Raw genomic sequence first — 16,315 nt, 5'->3', positions numbered from 1 at the left:
GTGATCTCAAAGAAGTATATTTGTTGAAAAAAATCTATTTAACGGTTTTTTTTATAAATCAAAAAAACTGAAAAAAAAAATTTGTCACCTCCAAAATTTAACGACTAAAATAAAATTTCATCTCCAAAACAATTTTGAGCAACGGAGAACAATGTTTTTGAAATCTGATAAAATTTTGAGAAAAATCGAATTGACAGTTTTTTTTATAAAAAATAAAAATCTAAAAAAAACATTACTCAAAGTTGGTAAAAATTGAATATCGATTCAAATATCTTTCCAACAACTTGAAATTTAGGCTTAAAACTTATTTTATCTTATAAAAAATATTGTTTTCAACATTCAGTAAAATTTTGAAAAAAATCAAATTGACAGTTTTTTTACAAAAAATAAAACCTAAAAAAAATAATAAAAGTTGTTAAAAATTCATTTTCAACTCAAATCTTTTTAAAACTTTGAGATATTGGCAGATTCACTTTTATCTTTCAAAAAATATTGTTGTTCACATTCAGTAAAATTTTGAATAAAATCGAATTGACAGTTTTTTTACAAAAAATTAAAGACCTAAAAAAATTTAACAAAAGCTGGTAAAAATTGATTTTCGACTCAAATATCTTTTAAAAAATTTTAGATATTGGCTTCAAACTTATTTATTTTACAGAAAATATTGTTTTCAATATTCAATGATTTTTATATAAAAATCCAACAGTCCGTTTTTTCATAAAAAATAAAATCTACAAAAAATAGTACGCAAATTTGGTAAAATTAATACTAGTAAATATAGACAAACTTTTAAGCAAGACAAATCGACAGACGGGATGGGAAGTTATCAGTGTGGGTCACATCCCAGCCTCTTTTTTAAGTATTCAGGTTGATGTGGTTATATGGTATTGTAAAGCATGGTTAAAGTTCTTACTTTAAAGAGATTATCGAGTGAAATGCCATAGATTGACTAAAAAAAACTTGAGATGTGGTCATATCTCCTAAGACCATAAACATAACGCGTGATACTGTTGAATGTAACTTTGAGTTTTCGCTTGTGTTCGAAGTCACAATTACTAAACACCTCACAACAGAAATGCATAAGGGGTACTAGTAACGTTTTGACCAATATTTAGCGTGTTGTCAAAGGCGTTATGTGATGAGACGCCCAGAGCAGTCAAAGACCTCCATATACCTTACCTAGGGTTAGATTAATATGAGTGTTCCAACTTAGTGTTTTATTAAATGTAAGCCCGAGATTTTTGGCAGAATCGACAAACTCGATAGCACAGTTATTTAAATATATCTCTGGAAAATATGAGGTATCCGTTATAGTTCTAGAGTTGACTAAGCATTTAGTTTTTTTCGGATTTAAACAAAGATCGTGTTTGCGGGACCACATAACAATTGTATTCAAATCCTCGTTGACTTCTTGGACACCATTCTTAAGCATGCCAAGTTGAAAACTGTTGTATAAATGAACGTCGTCTGCGTACATGTACACAGAAGAGTTCAGTGGACATGACGGAAGATCAGTGATATACATCGAGAAAAGGGCCCAAATTAGAGCCCTGAGGGACACCTCTCTGCAGAGGAAGGAATGTAAAAATAAGATTGTTAGCAAAAACTGCTGAGATCTACCGGTTAAGTAGGAGAGGATGAGCTTAACAGATGCAAAAGAGAAATGAAATTGGCCTTTAAGTTTTTCACAAAGTATAAAATGGTTGACGGTATGAAATGCCTTTGAAAAGTCAAGAAGCGTTAATATAGTCACTTTATCATTATCTAATTCATTTCTGATATTTTCAACGACGTCTATTAAAGCTGTAGTACAGCTGTGCTTAGGGCGAAAGCCTGATTGATTGATACACATCAATTTATTACTTGTAAGAAAGTTCTTATTTGGTTATTTATCAGTTTCTCAAAAACCTTCGAAAGAAAAGGTAATATAGCTTTAGGTCGATAATCATCTCCATCACGATTTTTGGGAATTGGTATAATCTTCGCCTGCTTCCAAATAGATGGGAAAGTACTAGTCATAAATATATTATTAAAAATGTAGATTGTAGGCTATGTATTTGACTATATACGGAAGAATGGTTTTAAGAAAAACCGGATGGATGCCATCAGTTCCAATAGAGTTAGATTTAACACCTAGAACACTATTCAGAACATCGTAGTCATTAAGAGGCAAGAAGCAAAAATTAGTCAAAGATTAACCATCATTTATCATATCTGTCAACTCATAAGTTCGGGTTTCAACACCTGACGAGTTCAAGGTAGCAAATTTTTTATTGAGCTCGTTACAATCGACAGAGATATTCTTTTTTCTTATTTGCTTGCCTACACCTATTTCCTTCAAATTCTTCCACAGTTTGTCTGTTGCTAAAGAAGCATTAAGTTTTGGAGCATAAAACTGTTGCTTTGCTTCCCGAATAAGACATATTACTTTATTTCTTAAAATTTTGTATTCATTATGCAATGCTTCAAGCCGAAAGATTTTCCATCTCTTATATGCAAAATTTCGTTCTCTTATTTGATCCTTAATGTAGTTGCTAAACCACGGCTATTCTTTCTTACTAGCTTGCTTAGTAACAAGTGGAACATGGAGGTTGAAGAGATAATCAATATTATTTTGAAGAAATAGCATTTGGTCATCAACAGAAGCCATACTATATATTTGGTACCACTCAATATGATTTAAATCAGTTTCTAGTTGCCGCCTGTTAACATTTTAAAATCTCTATAACAGTAAGTTGAAGAAGAAACCATAGGTGAACATTCAAATGTAAGGTAAATTAAATCATGATTAGAGAAGCATGAAGCATGAAGCAGTGTGGCTTACAAAAAACATATCAAGTAAAGTACTACCGTGTCTGGTGAAATGTGTTGGAGCAGCCATATTTATAGGCACTAAATTCAATGAGCCCATTCTATCCACAAGTTCCGAGCTCCTTAGCACATCATGGTTGAAATCTCCCGCAACAATTATGAATGGAGATACAAAAGTTAAGTCGTCTAATATTGAAAACAATGGTGTTAGTTCAGTATTTCGATTTGGACGATATACCGATCCCAGCAATACTTTATTGTTATTACACTTAATCTCAATGAATAAGTATTCGACATCACTACCTGGTGAAGACTTGCGAATTATTTTGCAGTTTATACCTCTGCGTGTAAAGATTGCTAACTCCAAACTTTTTACAATCCAAGCTATGGAATATGAATTTAGGGGAGAAAAGAAAAAATAGGATTCATTTAACAACATGAGCTTAGTTTTATCACTTATGACAAGCTTATACATACGAAACCAATGCCTAAGAACCTCTAAATCGTAATTATTATCAGCTATTAAGTCTACAATGGGATTATTCGAATATGTACATTGTACAACCAATATCATCAGCGAAACCTGTTACAGAACCCTTTAAGTCGAGGTAGAAGAGAGACTTTATATATTATATCAAGAATAAAATGTGACCTAGAACGGAACCTTGGGGAACACCAATATCTATATCTAATGGTCCACTGAACGAATCTATTATTTTAACTCTTTGTCTTCTACCCTTAAGATATGAACAAAACTATTTGATAATGAATCCTCTAAGCCCAAGTTTTGAAGTTTCATGATTCACAGTATCAAATGCCTAGGTAATATCAATAAAGCTGTGAATTTTCTACTGTTAAGACTGGTATAGATCTGGCTGCAAAAATGAAGAAGTGCGTCTTCCGTTGATCTGCCCGATCTGAACCCAAACTGATTTCTACTAGAAAAGTTAACTTTATCCAAATACGAATCAATTCTGACTTTCCTCACTTTTTTAAAAAGTTTAGAAAAAAAGAGGATGGAGAGATATTTTCTTATAATTATTAAGATTTTTAGAATCACGTTTCTTAAGAATTTGTATAACCTCATTTATAAGCTGTTTGGAAAAATTCCACTATAAACACAATTATTAAATATATGGGCCAATACATCAGCGACATTAAAAGCGATACTTTTCAAAAAATTGTTAGAAAAACTGTTTTGTTTTGCAGAATTTGAGCTATCCAGGGAATTAATAATTTTATATAGCTCATAATAATCGATAGGCTGAAATAAAAAGCTTTCGCTTAAGGTTGTAAAGCCAGCAGTCTTAACGTATCGAGGGCAACCCGTGTGAAAAAATTGGGTAATATGTTAGACATCTCTAAAGAAGAGTGAATTTCTTGGTCAATATATAGTTAATAATATTGGATGAATCAAAAGAAACATTTCTTGAAAATATTCATTAATGATGCCCCACTCTTTTTTGAGATCGCCTTTAGTTCAAATTTTTGAGAATAGTAGGTTCTTTACACAAGGTTACCTAAGCGCAACTTCTTTTGCTAACTTTGAATATTTGTTCTGCAGACAAAGATTATTAGGCTGTTTTCTACCTTTATAGTGCAACTTGTTCTTCCTGTGTATTTTATCTAATAAATTATGTGACATCCATGGTTTCAATTTATGCAGTCTCCGAACTTTTTCTGTATTTGATTTAATTCATATTTTAACATGATCATCTAAAACCGTAGAAAACAAATACAAGAGAAGGATCATTTGGTCCCTAAATTTCAGACCAATTTTCATAAATTAATCGAATTTTTAAAGAACCGAAATCAATTTTTGGTGATGTTTGAGTATTAAGGCTTCGAATATTTGTTTTCGGTTCCACAGATTTAAGCTGAAATAAAAGACTTGTCATACAATGATCAGTTATTTTAATGTCTTATATAGAACTTGTGATAGCAAAAACTGATTTTCTATCCAAACGAACAAAAATATGATCTAAAGCAGTTTTTTGATGTTTCGAGAGAAAAATTCTCCGGGTGAGTTTTGGTCTCGTTTGCACAGATGGAGAATGGAGGAGAAGATACAACCGCGAACTGTACGAGTTTAGCAGCGACACTGGGCTCGTTAACAGAATTAAAATCAAACGACTTAGATGGCTGGGTCATGTAGAGCAAATGGACGTCAACGCTCTAGCATGGAAGGTCTTCGAATCCAGTTTCGAGGAACGCGGAGTAGAGAAAGACCGCGACTCAGATGACACACGTAGATGGTTGAAGACCCCAACCAACTTGGTGTGCGAAACTGGAGACACTTAGCTAGGACCGAGCTTGCTGGATACGCATGTTCGTTGAGGCCCAAGTCCCTCCAGGACTGTAGCGCCACACTTAAGTAAGTTAGTAATTGGTGAAAAGTTGTTCGCCTAAAAAGTTAATAGTATTCAAATACAAATTTCGATTATTTAAAAGCAAAGATCCGACAAAATATTGACGCAATAACACGGAGTATATTAAAAAAAAGTGTCACGAAGTTAAATGGACAGGATGGCTGGGATGGCATTTAGGAAGCACGATAACGGAGGCCATGTGGTTTAAATTACTCGTAAGTATTAAAACACATACAATTTTTGAGGTAATAAAGCCAACAAATCTTTAAATTTCTTAGAAAAAGTGGTATTTTATTTCCATAAAAAAGTTCCTCTCTTGGAAAAATTTTTTGAATCTCTTTTTTAATCTTTTTGTTTGGCATACGCTTAATTGCTTTGTTTTGAAGACAGTGGCGCAAAATTTTAAACAACCTATTATTAAGGCCTTAGCACGATACTAGTTAACAATTTACTATATACATAGTAATCTACTAACTTTTCACTGATTTTAAACACTTTTTATTGTTTTGCTAACTAGTATCATGCTAAAACCATTTTATTAAAAAAAAAACATGAACACATCTAAATAATGACAGATTGTGGAGCAAACAAAACAAACATACCTTAATATTTTTGTAAATGTCAAAGTGACAACATTGAATTTGTATTTTCTTTTTTCATTTTGTTTTCATAGCTCGCCTTCTTGCTTCTTTAACTCTCTTGTTTATTTTAGATCCCTATCAATTTATGTGGACACACTTAACATATTTATTCGAATTGCATCCATTTTGGCTGGAGGCGGTCAACGACGGAAGTAAACTCAAATTTCCGAGTAAATGATCGAATGGTCGCAGTGCAAGGCTGTGTTGTGTGATATTTTATAATTGAATCGATAAATCGAAATTAAAATTGAATGAAATGTAGAAGCATAGAAAAAATATAAAACCAAAAATAAATTATTTGTTCATTGTTCGATGCTTTACGTTTGTGGTTTTAAGTTGTGTTGCAGTACCACGAAAGAAGATAATAGAAAGGGAAGGAAGGGAAACAGTGCAGGTTGCACAAAATATTGAACTACCTTATGAAAGTTGTATAGAACTAATTAGAATGTAATTGCTTAAATAAGGAATTTATTCATCTTGTGGCTTCGCGATGGCGTGATGTATTTATTTTTAAAATGATGTGGAAGACAGAATGACCCCCGCCAAGTCAAGTTTCAAGTAATAGAAAAGTTTATTTACCAACATCAGATTGATGGACATTTCTTCCAAAAAAGTGTAACGTAACTAGAACTTGCAAATCTGGAGAAATAGGTAGCAGACGGTTTGTAATAGGGTCTTGGATGTCAAGATTTTCAACCAAGAACCGAACAGTTGTTTTATCAAATCTATACCTGGAGTAAAATTCACCATCGTCCAGCTCTTCAAGAGGATTTGCTCGAGTTTTAAAACTTTTAACTTTCCTACACAACACTGAATCCTTAAACATTTCAAAATCTTCTTCTTCCGAAAACATTTTAAATTAATTTACTTTTTATGATATGTATAAATAAATTTTATTTCACAATTTATCAATTTTAAAACACTGTCACATTTGAGAAAAATGACAAGAAAAATCTGTATGACATAGATTTAATACGATACTAAAAAGATAAAGTAGCCATTTGGTGATTTTAACTTTAGTAAAATGTTAAGAAGATAGTACGATACTAAACTCGTTTAAAATTATCAAAATCCTTTTTTTAACCTAGTATCATACTAAAAATGATTTAACATCGTACTAAATCGTCTAAAATTTTGCGCCAGTGTTTTTTTTATAAAACTATCGCTTAGTCATCCGCGTAAGTATACATTTAGTCCATCGAAAAAACACTCTGCGTCTGTTTAATATCACCGGAAACGTGACAACCTGGTAAACCTTCGTCAAACACCTTTTCAACATAAAGGTGCCATCACTATCTTTGAGCATTAATTGGAGTACATAAATTAAACTCACACTGACAAATTAAATAGAATCATCCGTCCACACAGAAAACACTTTCACCTTTATATGCATAACATATAGTATATAGCCGATCTGATAATGGAGACGAACTTTCCACACAAATATTTAGAGCCTCTTGACATATCCTTATCACAATCTACCTATACAATGTGATGTGCGCCCCTAACTTTGTTTTGAAGGACTTCACATCACAATGTCGGACGCAATGCCAGTCGAATCGAAGTACTCCGCAGACCAGACCTCTGGCACTCTCTCTCTGTCTCTGTAATGGTAATCCCTTTTTATCATTTTGTTTGTCCCTATAAAATTCCAAATATGTAGCTTATCTTCTCGAAAAATCCACAATTCAGGTATCACATATTGGAGAGGGATTTTGTTAAAGGACTTGAAAGGCCATCTGAGATGAAGATAAAATCGTTGCGAGAGTGTCCCCTAGTGAACCATAATGTCATCATTGTTTTGTTTTTTTTTGTTTTTGTTGGTGTTTGTGCACTTAGCCCCAGAGTAAGACAATAATCCTTGCTACATATAGATCTAGAGCATACATGGCAAGGCACTATATGGCAGTAGTGGCAACGTAGTGCATTATCAGACAGAAAAGCCAGCAGCGTCAGCAGGCGGTGTAGATGAAAATGCTTCTGGAATTCGCCATATAATGGAGGTGCCCTCGAAAATCCTCTTAGAAGTTCCATTGTGTCAATTGTGAGTGCTACAATGGCAAACAATGCATATAAACAAGGATTCACCGCATTTTAAATAATGGCACAAACATAACGTATTCAAGGATTAGACATTGGTATTGTTTTGGTTGTATATGGGTTTTGGATTTTAGGAACTATTACATTTGGAGAAGTGCAAATCGGGAAATGCAAAAAGTGAGGGTAGGTGTAATGTAAATGTCCTCAATGATCAGAGGACACCGCCGAACTGTATAATGCACCGACCAAAAGGAGGGTTTCAGATTATCTGATTTAAAGTAAGTCTCTTAAGTTGGTGTCAGTGTTGCGTGTAATACAGAAAAAGGAGGAGAGAAGGTTACATTTTTTGTTTTGGGTAGATCAACAAGAGATTTTATTTGCAGATAGAAGTGAAATTTGATTGGCATATTTTAGGCGTTATCTTAGTCTTGGAATCTTTTGCGAAATGGATACTTTTGGGAAAGATAATATCAAATTGAATACGTTAGAAGCAAACGAAAATAGATTTTGGTATAAGGTAAATAACAAAAAATGCGATTTCAATCAATACATATTTCTGTCAGTATGGTTAGGTTATGTAATATAATGAGTTGAGGTACCTAAGTTGTTTAAAAACTTGGCTTCAATAAATTAAAAAAAAAATATATTTTAAGCCATATTCAAATTTCAAACCAAGCATTACGAATAAGTAATACATTTTCAAAAAGGTTTTTTTGTTCATCTTTGAATCTCACGCTTGCTTTATATCCAACGCTACGCCAGCGAGTATTTTATTTTATTTAGCTTAATACAAGCTATCATAACTTAACTTAACTTAACTTAACACTAGCTTAACATTTTTTTTTTTTATTTGCAGTTCTTGTTATCAGTTTTCAACATTAATTCATGTGGGCCATAAGGCTCAAAAGCTCTTTAATGTACAAGAACTAACAATTTTGACTTTAATTGACTTAAAATTACAAGGGACGGGGAATTCGGTTTCAAAAAGAGAAAAAGTAAAGGGTATCTTTCAGATGGGATTTGGAAATGTTGAAATCGAAGACTACCATAGCAGCGTTGCATTGACGAAAAATTGTGGACAAAGGTTCAAAGTGCCCGTAATTAGTGCGGTGATGAGGGATATAGAAAAGGGAAACAGATCGCAGATTTCGAGGGTTAGTGTTGAGATGAATATCACTCAGGAGTGCCGGGGAATCTATATTGCCCATTAACAATTGGTGAGCAAATAATATATCAGCGTTTTTGCGTCTAATATATAAGGGCTGCAAACCTATCAGTTTTAGTCGATCGGCATAAGGAGGCAAGTTGGATGTATCATCCCAGGGGAGGCCACGTAAGGCAAATCGAACGAAACGTCTTTGAACATTTTCAATTCTGAGTGAATGGTTTTCATAAAAGGGAGACCATACTTGGCATGCATATTCAAGATGAGGAGGGACTAGAGAAATGTAAAGCGCTTTAGATAGGGGTTGGAAAATTCTTTTGACCATCTCTTAATAAAACCGAGAGATCTACTAGCTTTATTAATAATTTGGTCAAAATGGGAATGGAAATTCAGGTGTTTGTCACACATAAGATCTTTAATAGAATCGACTATGTTGACGGCGTCATTAAGGAAGTAGTTTACTCTATGAGATGGGATTTGTTTGCGCGAAAAGGTCATTTGTTTACATTTACCTACATTTAACTCAAGGAAATTATGCATGCACCAAACAAAAAAGATATCAGAAAGAAATCAGACGGAGTAGAGATAATCTTAAAAATTTTCTTATCATTTCCAAACATTAGGATGTCTGAGTTTTTTTAATTTAAGACAGACATCGTTAACAAATAAGACATATGAGACGAAGAGAAGGGGACCAGGGTGACTACCTTGTGGGACTCCAGAAGTTGCATGTATAGGACTGGAGACTGAGTTACGGAAAAGGACTCTATAAGTTCTATTTGAGATTATATAATTTATAAATATAGATGGAAAGCCTAGGGCTCTTAGTTTCAGATAAATTATCTTATGGGACATTTTATCAAAGGCTTTGCTGTAATCAGTGTATACAACATCAACTTCTTTGCCATTCTTAAGGGCTGACAAAACTTTGGATATAAATTCAATTAATTTAGTCGTACTGGATCTATCTTTAAGAAAACCTTGTTGAGCGGGGGATAATAAGGGCTTGCACTGGAAATACGCGAAATTATAAACTAAGCTTTCAAAAAGTTTTGGAATGCATGAAAGTTTAGCAACAGGTCTATAATTGTTAATTTCAGTTTTATTGCCTTGTTTAGGAATGGGAAATATAAATGAATCTTTCCATATATGAGGAAACACGCCTTGGGAAAGAGAGAGTTCAAAGAGTGCAGTTAGAGGCTTTGACACAGAATGCATATATTTTTTTCGAACAACTGATGGGACGCCATCAGGTCCAGGGCTACAGTTTCTTTGAGACTTACGATTTTGACAAGTACCATTTCTTCAGTTATTGTAAACGATGAAAGGGAGGATTGAGTGCAACCATCTAAATAACTAAAGTAGTGTGGATCAGGATCATGCAGATATTCAGTATACGATTTGCTAAAGTAATTAGCTAATAGATTTGATATAGTTGTTGGATCAGAGGAGATTATGTTGGAGAAACTCATTGAAGGTGGAAACCCATCAGATTTTCGTTTGACATTTATAAACTTGAAAAATGTCCTTGCATCAGAAAGAAGGTTATTTTCCATTTGGTTAAGGTATTGGTTATAAAGGGATTCCCTTAATTCAGAGAAAGAATTATAGGCGAGAAGATAGTTGTTGTGATCAGTATCAGATTTTGACTGTAAAAAGATCTTCCAAAGCTTGTTACGGGTATTTCTTAGGCTACGGAGCTCTCTGTTGTACCAAGGGGGAGCAGAAGTGAAATCAGTACGAAAGAATCAAATAAAACCAATTTGTAAGGGACTCAACTGTTAAGTGGAGGGATCTTAACTCAAAATCGGCTGAGCTAAGAAGATTGTTAAGTTTGGAGAAATCAGCCCTACGAAAATCATAACAGTAATTTTCCATTACAAAAAAGTTGTTTTCAAATTCAATGGGATTAAGGGGTGGATGATAGCGATCCAAGGTTGAGAGAAGGTGAGGGCAGGAATATCATGGTTCTTCGGACGCAATTAAATAAAATGCACGACTTGGTTTCATGAACTTGCTTATTTATCAAAAGAGTGTGTTTAAAAATAAGTCCTGTATTTTAAAATTTCGAATATTTTAAAATTTCGAATGTACCTGCAAAAAAGTTTGTTTTCAAAAATTTAAATGCCATCTGATTTCTCAAAAAAATCTTGGGACTACTATCTATCTCTCGAAACTCATTTCCGATTCTACTTTCAAATCGTACTAAGTATAAAAGTTGAATCGAATGCCAGACATGACTACTCACAGAAGACAAAATGCTGTTCCGATTATCATTAAGTTATCAGCAGCATTGAAGTTTTTGGCATAAGGAGGTTGCCAAAACTAAATCGGTGGTGACAAGAACGCTGGAATTACACAGCAAACCGTTTTAAAAATACTTTCCTAAGTTTTGACTTCAATCGAAAGAGTCATGCCCAAACACCATTTATGTCAACAAAAAAAACATGAATTCCCGGTGTAATTGCGTGGTAGATGACAAAAAAAACTTCGCTCGCAAACATATTTGATGTAGAGTGGTTATTTTCGGTTTTGCATTGGTTTGAATTTTACTTTCGATTAACGTAGTTCCTCGTTTATTCGAAAGTTCATAGGAATATAGTTGGCACTACTAGAACTATTCGATTCCCGTTGTTTCGAAAGTAGTCAAATAGATAGTAGTACCAATTTTTAGAATTCGAGCAATTTCATTGTAGGATCGAGTTACATAGTAGGGCCCCTTTTTTTATATAATTAGTGTCATCAAGCCAACGCTTTTTTAACATCAATTTACTTTTTTACTGTATTTCAAAAACACTTTGCTTAATTTTTTCAATCATTTTTCCTTGCTTAAATTTCATTGTTTTTTCTAAATTTTTTGATACAATATTTTCATTTGTTCATCAACTGTTTTCAACAATCAAACAATATTTCAATTTCTGTTTGTTTCGCCCTTTATAAAATACCAATTTGTAAGTTTTATTTATGTACGTATTTTACTTTTATTAATTTAAGTATTTATTCTGTTTAGAAAATAAAATTGGACAATTCCAAGAATATTTCTTATTTTGCGTTTTGAATTTGGAAGATTTAATCTTGGCCCGATATTTATTGTTTGGAAATCCAATCGGCGAAGAAACATCATTTTATTTTAAATTGAAAACAAATTGCAACAATGCCGATATCGAAGAAATGTTGCAGTTCTCCAACTTGTCAAAAATTAGATGATGATTTTATGGTAAGTTGTGATAAATGTTTTTGATGGTGGCACTATTCTTGCCATGGTTTTGATCCTGATCGCTATGACACTAATACCCCTTGGTACTGTGGGGAAAGTGATAGTGTTGCTAAAAAAGCCACATCAGGAAATCCCGAACAAGAAGAAGAACAAAGCCCTCATTTGTCAGATTCTTTGAAACAGTTGGACATGTTTATGGAAGCTGCCATTGTTGCTCAATCTGCAGCTTCTCGAAAAGACAAAGAAATTGAAGCTTTGCGTATAGAACTTGAAGAAATGAAGGTGAAACTTTCTGCATATGTACCACCACCATGTGTATCTCCAGCTAATGTTCAAAAGGACAATGATAGGTTGGAAATCTTAAAAAAGATTCAGCAAAATCATCAGGCCTTGTTAAACGATGTTAATAAAGTTCCTATTTTCAAAGTTCCACAATCCACACCGCTATTTTCTCCTCCTAATCCTGTCATAGAGAATTTCTCTTTTCCTTCAACTTCCATTCAAGGTCAGGAAATGGCTACGCTGCTCACTATCCTGAATCGGAATAATGTTCAAGAGCTTCCGACATTTTCTGGCGAAAATAGGCGTGAATGGCCTCATTTTGAAGAGGTGTTCAAGTCTACGACTATTGAAGGAAAATTCAGCGACAAAGAAAACGTTTCTCGACTGCGAAAGGCCTTAAAAGGAGAAGCGTACCAATTGGTATGTGATCGTTTAAAGTATTCATCGGACGCCGACGCAATTATGAATTCCCTTCGTGCCATTTTTGGACGATGTGATGTCCTGGTTCACGATCTAACCACGGATTTATTGAATCTTCCCAAGTTAGCTTCGAAGAGTGATCCGAAAATTCGTCTGTGGGCAGTGAAGGTGAATGGTTACGTCGCGGATGTCAGGTCCATGAATAGAGAAGAAGACCTCACCAATGGGTACGTGATGACCAATTTAGCCTGTAAGCTAGGTGCAGGTTTATACCAAGAGTGGCAAAAGAAGAAAGCTGGTTTCTTCAATGCGAATTTCGTTCAATTTGCCGAATTTTTAAATGAAAAGGTTATCGATTTGCCACCTGATTTAATGAAGCCAATAACTAGTGCAAATTTTGAAACCAAGAAAAACCAAGGTTCAGCGAAATCTTCAAAACAAGTTTTAACTCATCAAGCACAATCTTCAGTTTCTGCCGTTCAAATCTTGTGTAAGAAATGTACAAAAAAACAACATCCACTCCACGAATGTGTCAGTTTTAAGGACTCATCAGAATCGGAGAGACTCGCCTTTGTTAAAGAGAATTTTATTTGTTTTACTTGTTTGGATTCTACAAAGCACAATTGGAAGGTTTGCGCCAAGAAGAGAACTTGTGGTTTAAATGGTTGCTCTGATCGTCATCACCCTTTATTGCATCAATCCAAAGAAATCAATTCTCTCAATACATCTGCTGCGGCGTTTTGTCCACAGCCACACATTCATTCATCTCATGCTCGCTCGAATACTTCAGTACTGTTCAAGATTGCACCAATTCGACTTCATGGTAGAGACAACCGTTTTGTGGATACCTTCGCTTTTCTCGATGATGGTTCATCCTTAACGATGCTTGAAAAGGATCTCTTTGATGATTTGCATCTTGACGGTGTTTCAGAAGACCTAACTCTCCAATGGACGAAAGGTGTAACACGTAAGGAAAAATCTTTGAGAACAAGCTTAGAAGTATCTGATGTCAAAAATCCGAAACGCCATATTTTGAAGAATGTGTTCACTGTCAAAGATTTAGACTTGCCATGCCAATCGATAGATGTTAATTATCTTAAAAGCAAGTATCCTCATCTACGTGGACTTCCTTTGGGGGATTTAGTTGATGCCAAGCCTAAGATTTTGATTGGCCTCGATCAAGCAAAGTTCCTTTTGGGTCAACGTCAACGTCACGGAAACGACCAAGAACCCTGTGCGCTGAAAACGCGGCTCGGATGGATCGTTTTTGGCAGTGGTTATGTCTCGCATCCACACGTTTCTTGTGTTCACAATGTTCCTCGACCAAAAATGAAATTCTATTTTCACGATGCAATCAAACCTGAAGAGAGCTTACACGATCTAGTGAAACAGCATTTTTCAACGGAAGAGTTCGGAGTGAAGCCACCAAAGGGAGATTTTGTGAGTCGTGAAGAAAAAAGAGCTATAGACATAATGGAATCTTCCATCAAGCTAGTGGATGGTCAGTATGAAATCGGCCTCTTATGGAACTCTGACAATGTAAAATTACCAGATAGTTATCCGATGGCTTTCAGAAGACTTGTCAGTTTCGAAAAGTCCTTGAAAAGGAAACCACACTTACTAGAATGGCAAAACAATCACATGCGAACATTGTTAGAAAAGGGTTACGCCAGAATCGCTTCGGAGCAAGAGTTATCAATAAAGTGGCCTCGAGTTTGGTACACGCCCACTTTTATTGTAGAAAATCCCAATAAACTCCCAATAAAACCAAGATGTGTATGTGACGTGGCTGCTAAGGTTGATGGGGTTTCACTCAACACTTTTCTCCTAAAAGGACCTGACAACCTTGTGCCTCTCCATGCTGGTCTATTTAAATTCCGTGAGCGTAAAGTTGCTGTTAATGCTGATGTCAAAGAAATGTTCCACCAAATTAAGATTAAAAAGGAAGACCAGCAATGTCAAAGAATACTTTGGAGAGATGGTGACATTTCAAGAAAGCCATTGGTTTACATAATGCAAGTTATGATGTTCGGCCCTCGATGTTCACCCACATGTGCACAGTTCGTCAAAAACCATCATGCTAACCTTTTTAAAGAAGAATGTCCGGAAGCTGTGGATGGTTTGACAAAAAGAACATATGTTGATGATTATTTTGACAGCCACAACACAGTTGAAGAAGCAGTCTCAGTGACCAGAGATGCCATACGAATTTGCAAATCCATGCATTTTGATCTAGTTTCTATACAATCTAATAGCTTTGAACTTCTCTCTCAGATGCCAGAAACTCAAGTCAAAACTAAATTAGTCAGCATCGATCCAAACGAATGCGAGGGTTATATCGCAAAGGTCTTAGGAATGTTTTGGCAACCTTCTTCCGATTGTTTTCTTTACAGACTTGCCGAAGATGACGATTTAAAGGAGATGGTCTTATCATCCAATGCCATCACAAAAAGGCGTATTCTTCGTGCGATTATGCGAGTGTTCGATCCGTTGGGCCTTATTTCAATCTACATCATTAGAGGTAGAATCATTCTTCAAGAGGTTTGGCGAGAGGGTTTTGACTGGGACGAGCCAATCTCATCCGAATTGCAAACCAAATGGTTATTTTTATCAATGAGCTGAAGAACATTGAAAGACTCCGAATTCCACGTCGATACATCTCTTTGAATCCTGACGATTGCAAGGTAAGCCTTATTACTTTTGTCGATGCATCAGAAAAGGCTTTTGCTACTGTAGCCTATTTTCGCTTTGAATGTAATGAAAAGGTAGAAGTATCGCAAGTTATGGCTAAGGCTAAAGTTGCACCTGTAAAGCAATTGACTATTCCAAGGTTAGAGTTACAAGCTGCTGTCCTTGAAGTCCGTTTGGTATCTACAATAAAGCAATCGCATACGATAAAAATTGATGAAGAGTTGTTTTTATCAGATTCGACTACAGTTCTCTCTTGGATACATTCAACAACATTCAAATTTCCTACCTTTGTTGCATCTCGTGTAGGAGAGATCCTTGATTCTTCATCTCCACGACAGTGGTATCATGTCCGTTCAAATGACAATGTTGCTGATGATGGAACAAAATGGTTTGATGAATCCATGGGAGATCAACTTACAAGGTGGTTTGTTGGTCCAGATTTTCTTAAGAAAGAATTTTCGGAATGGCCTATTAAACCTTACACTCAACAAGAACAAGAATCAGCAGAAATCGTTTCGGTGCACACTAGACCTGAATTGCCTTCGTTTGATGTCTACAACAGCCTGAGTGCAAGATTGAAAGCAAAATGGTCTTCCTCTGTTCGAGTTATCGCTTTTTTGCTCAGATTCAAAGATGTCATTAAGAAAATTCCGTTCGAAAAACAAGTCTTCATACCGCC

General features: G+C 34.9%; 1 protein-coding gene across 1 annotated transcript; it reads left to right on the top strand.

Moving 5' to 3' along the window:
• The first annotated feature begins 12,432 nt into the window (after positions 1-12,432).
• On the top strand, positions 12,433-15,567 carry LOC129945212 (uncharacterized). The gene has a single exon (XM_056054872.1). It carries the CDS (start codon positions 12,433-12,435, stop codon positions 15,565-15,567), a length of 3,135 nt encoding a protein of 1,044 aa, XP_055910847.1.
• The last annotated feature ends 748 nt before the right edge of the window (positions 15,568-16,315 follow it).

Source organism: Eupeodes corollae, chromosome 2 (assembly GCF_945859685.1).
Source record: "Eupeodes corollae chromosome 2, idEupCoro1.1, whole genome shotgun sequence".
NCBI classification, from domain to species: domain Eukaryota; kingdom Metazoa; phylum Arthropoda; class Insecta; order Diptera; family Syrphidae; genus Eupeodes; species Eupeodes corollae.
Note: the sequence above shows the minus strand (reverse complement) of the source record. Positions and strands in the feature narration are given on the sequence as shown.

Excerpts from the sequence above, each read along its gene's own strand:
- LOC129945212 (XM_056054872.1), top strand. The coding sequence starts at position 12,433 with ATGTTTATGGAAGCTGCCATTGTTGCTCAATCTGCAGCTTCTCGAAAA.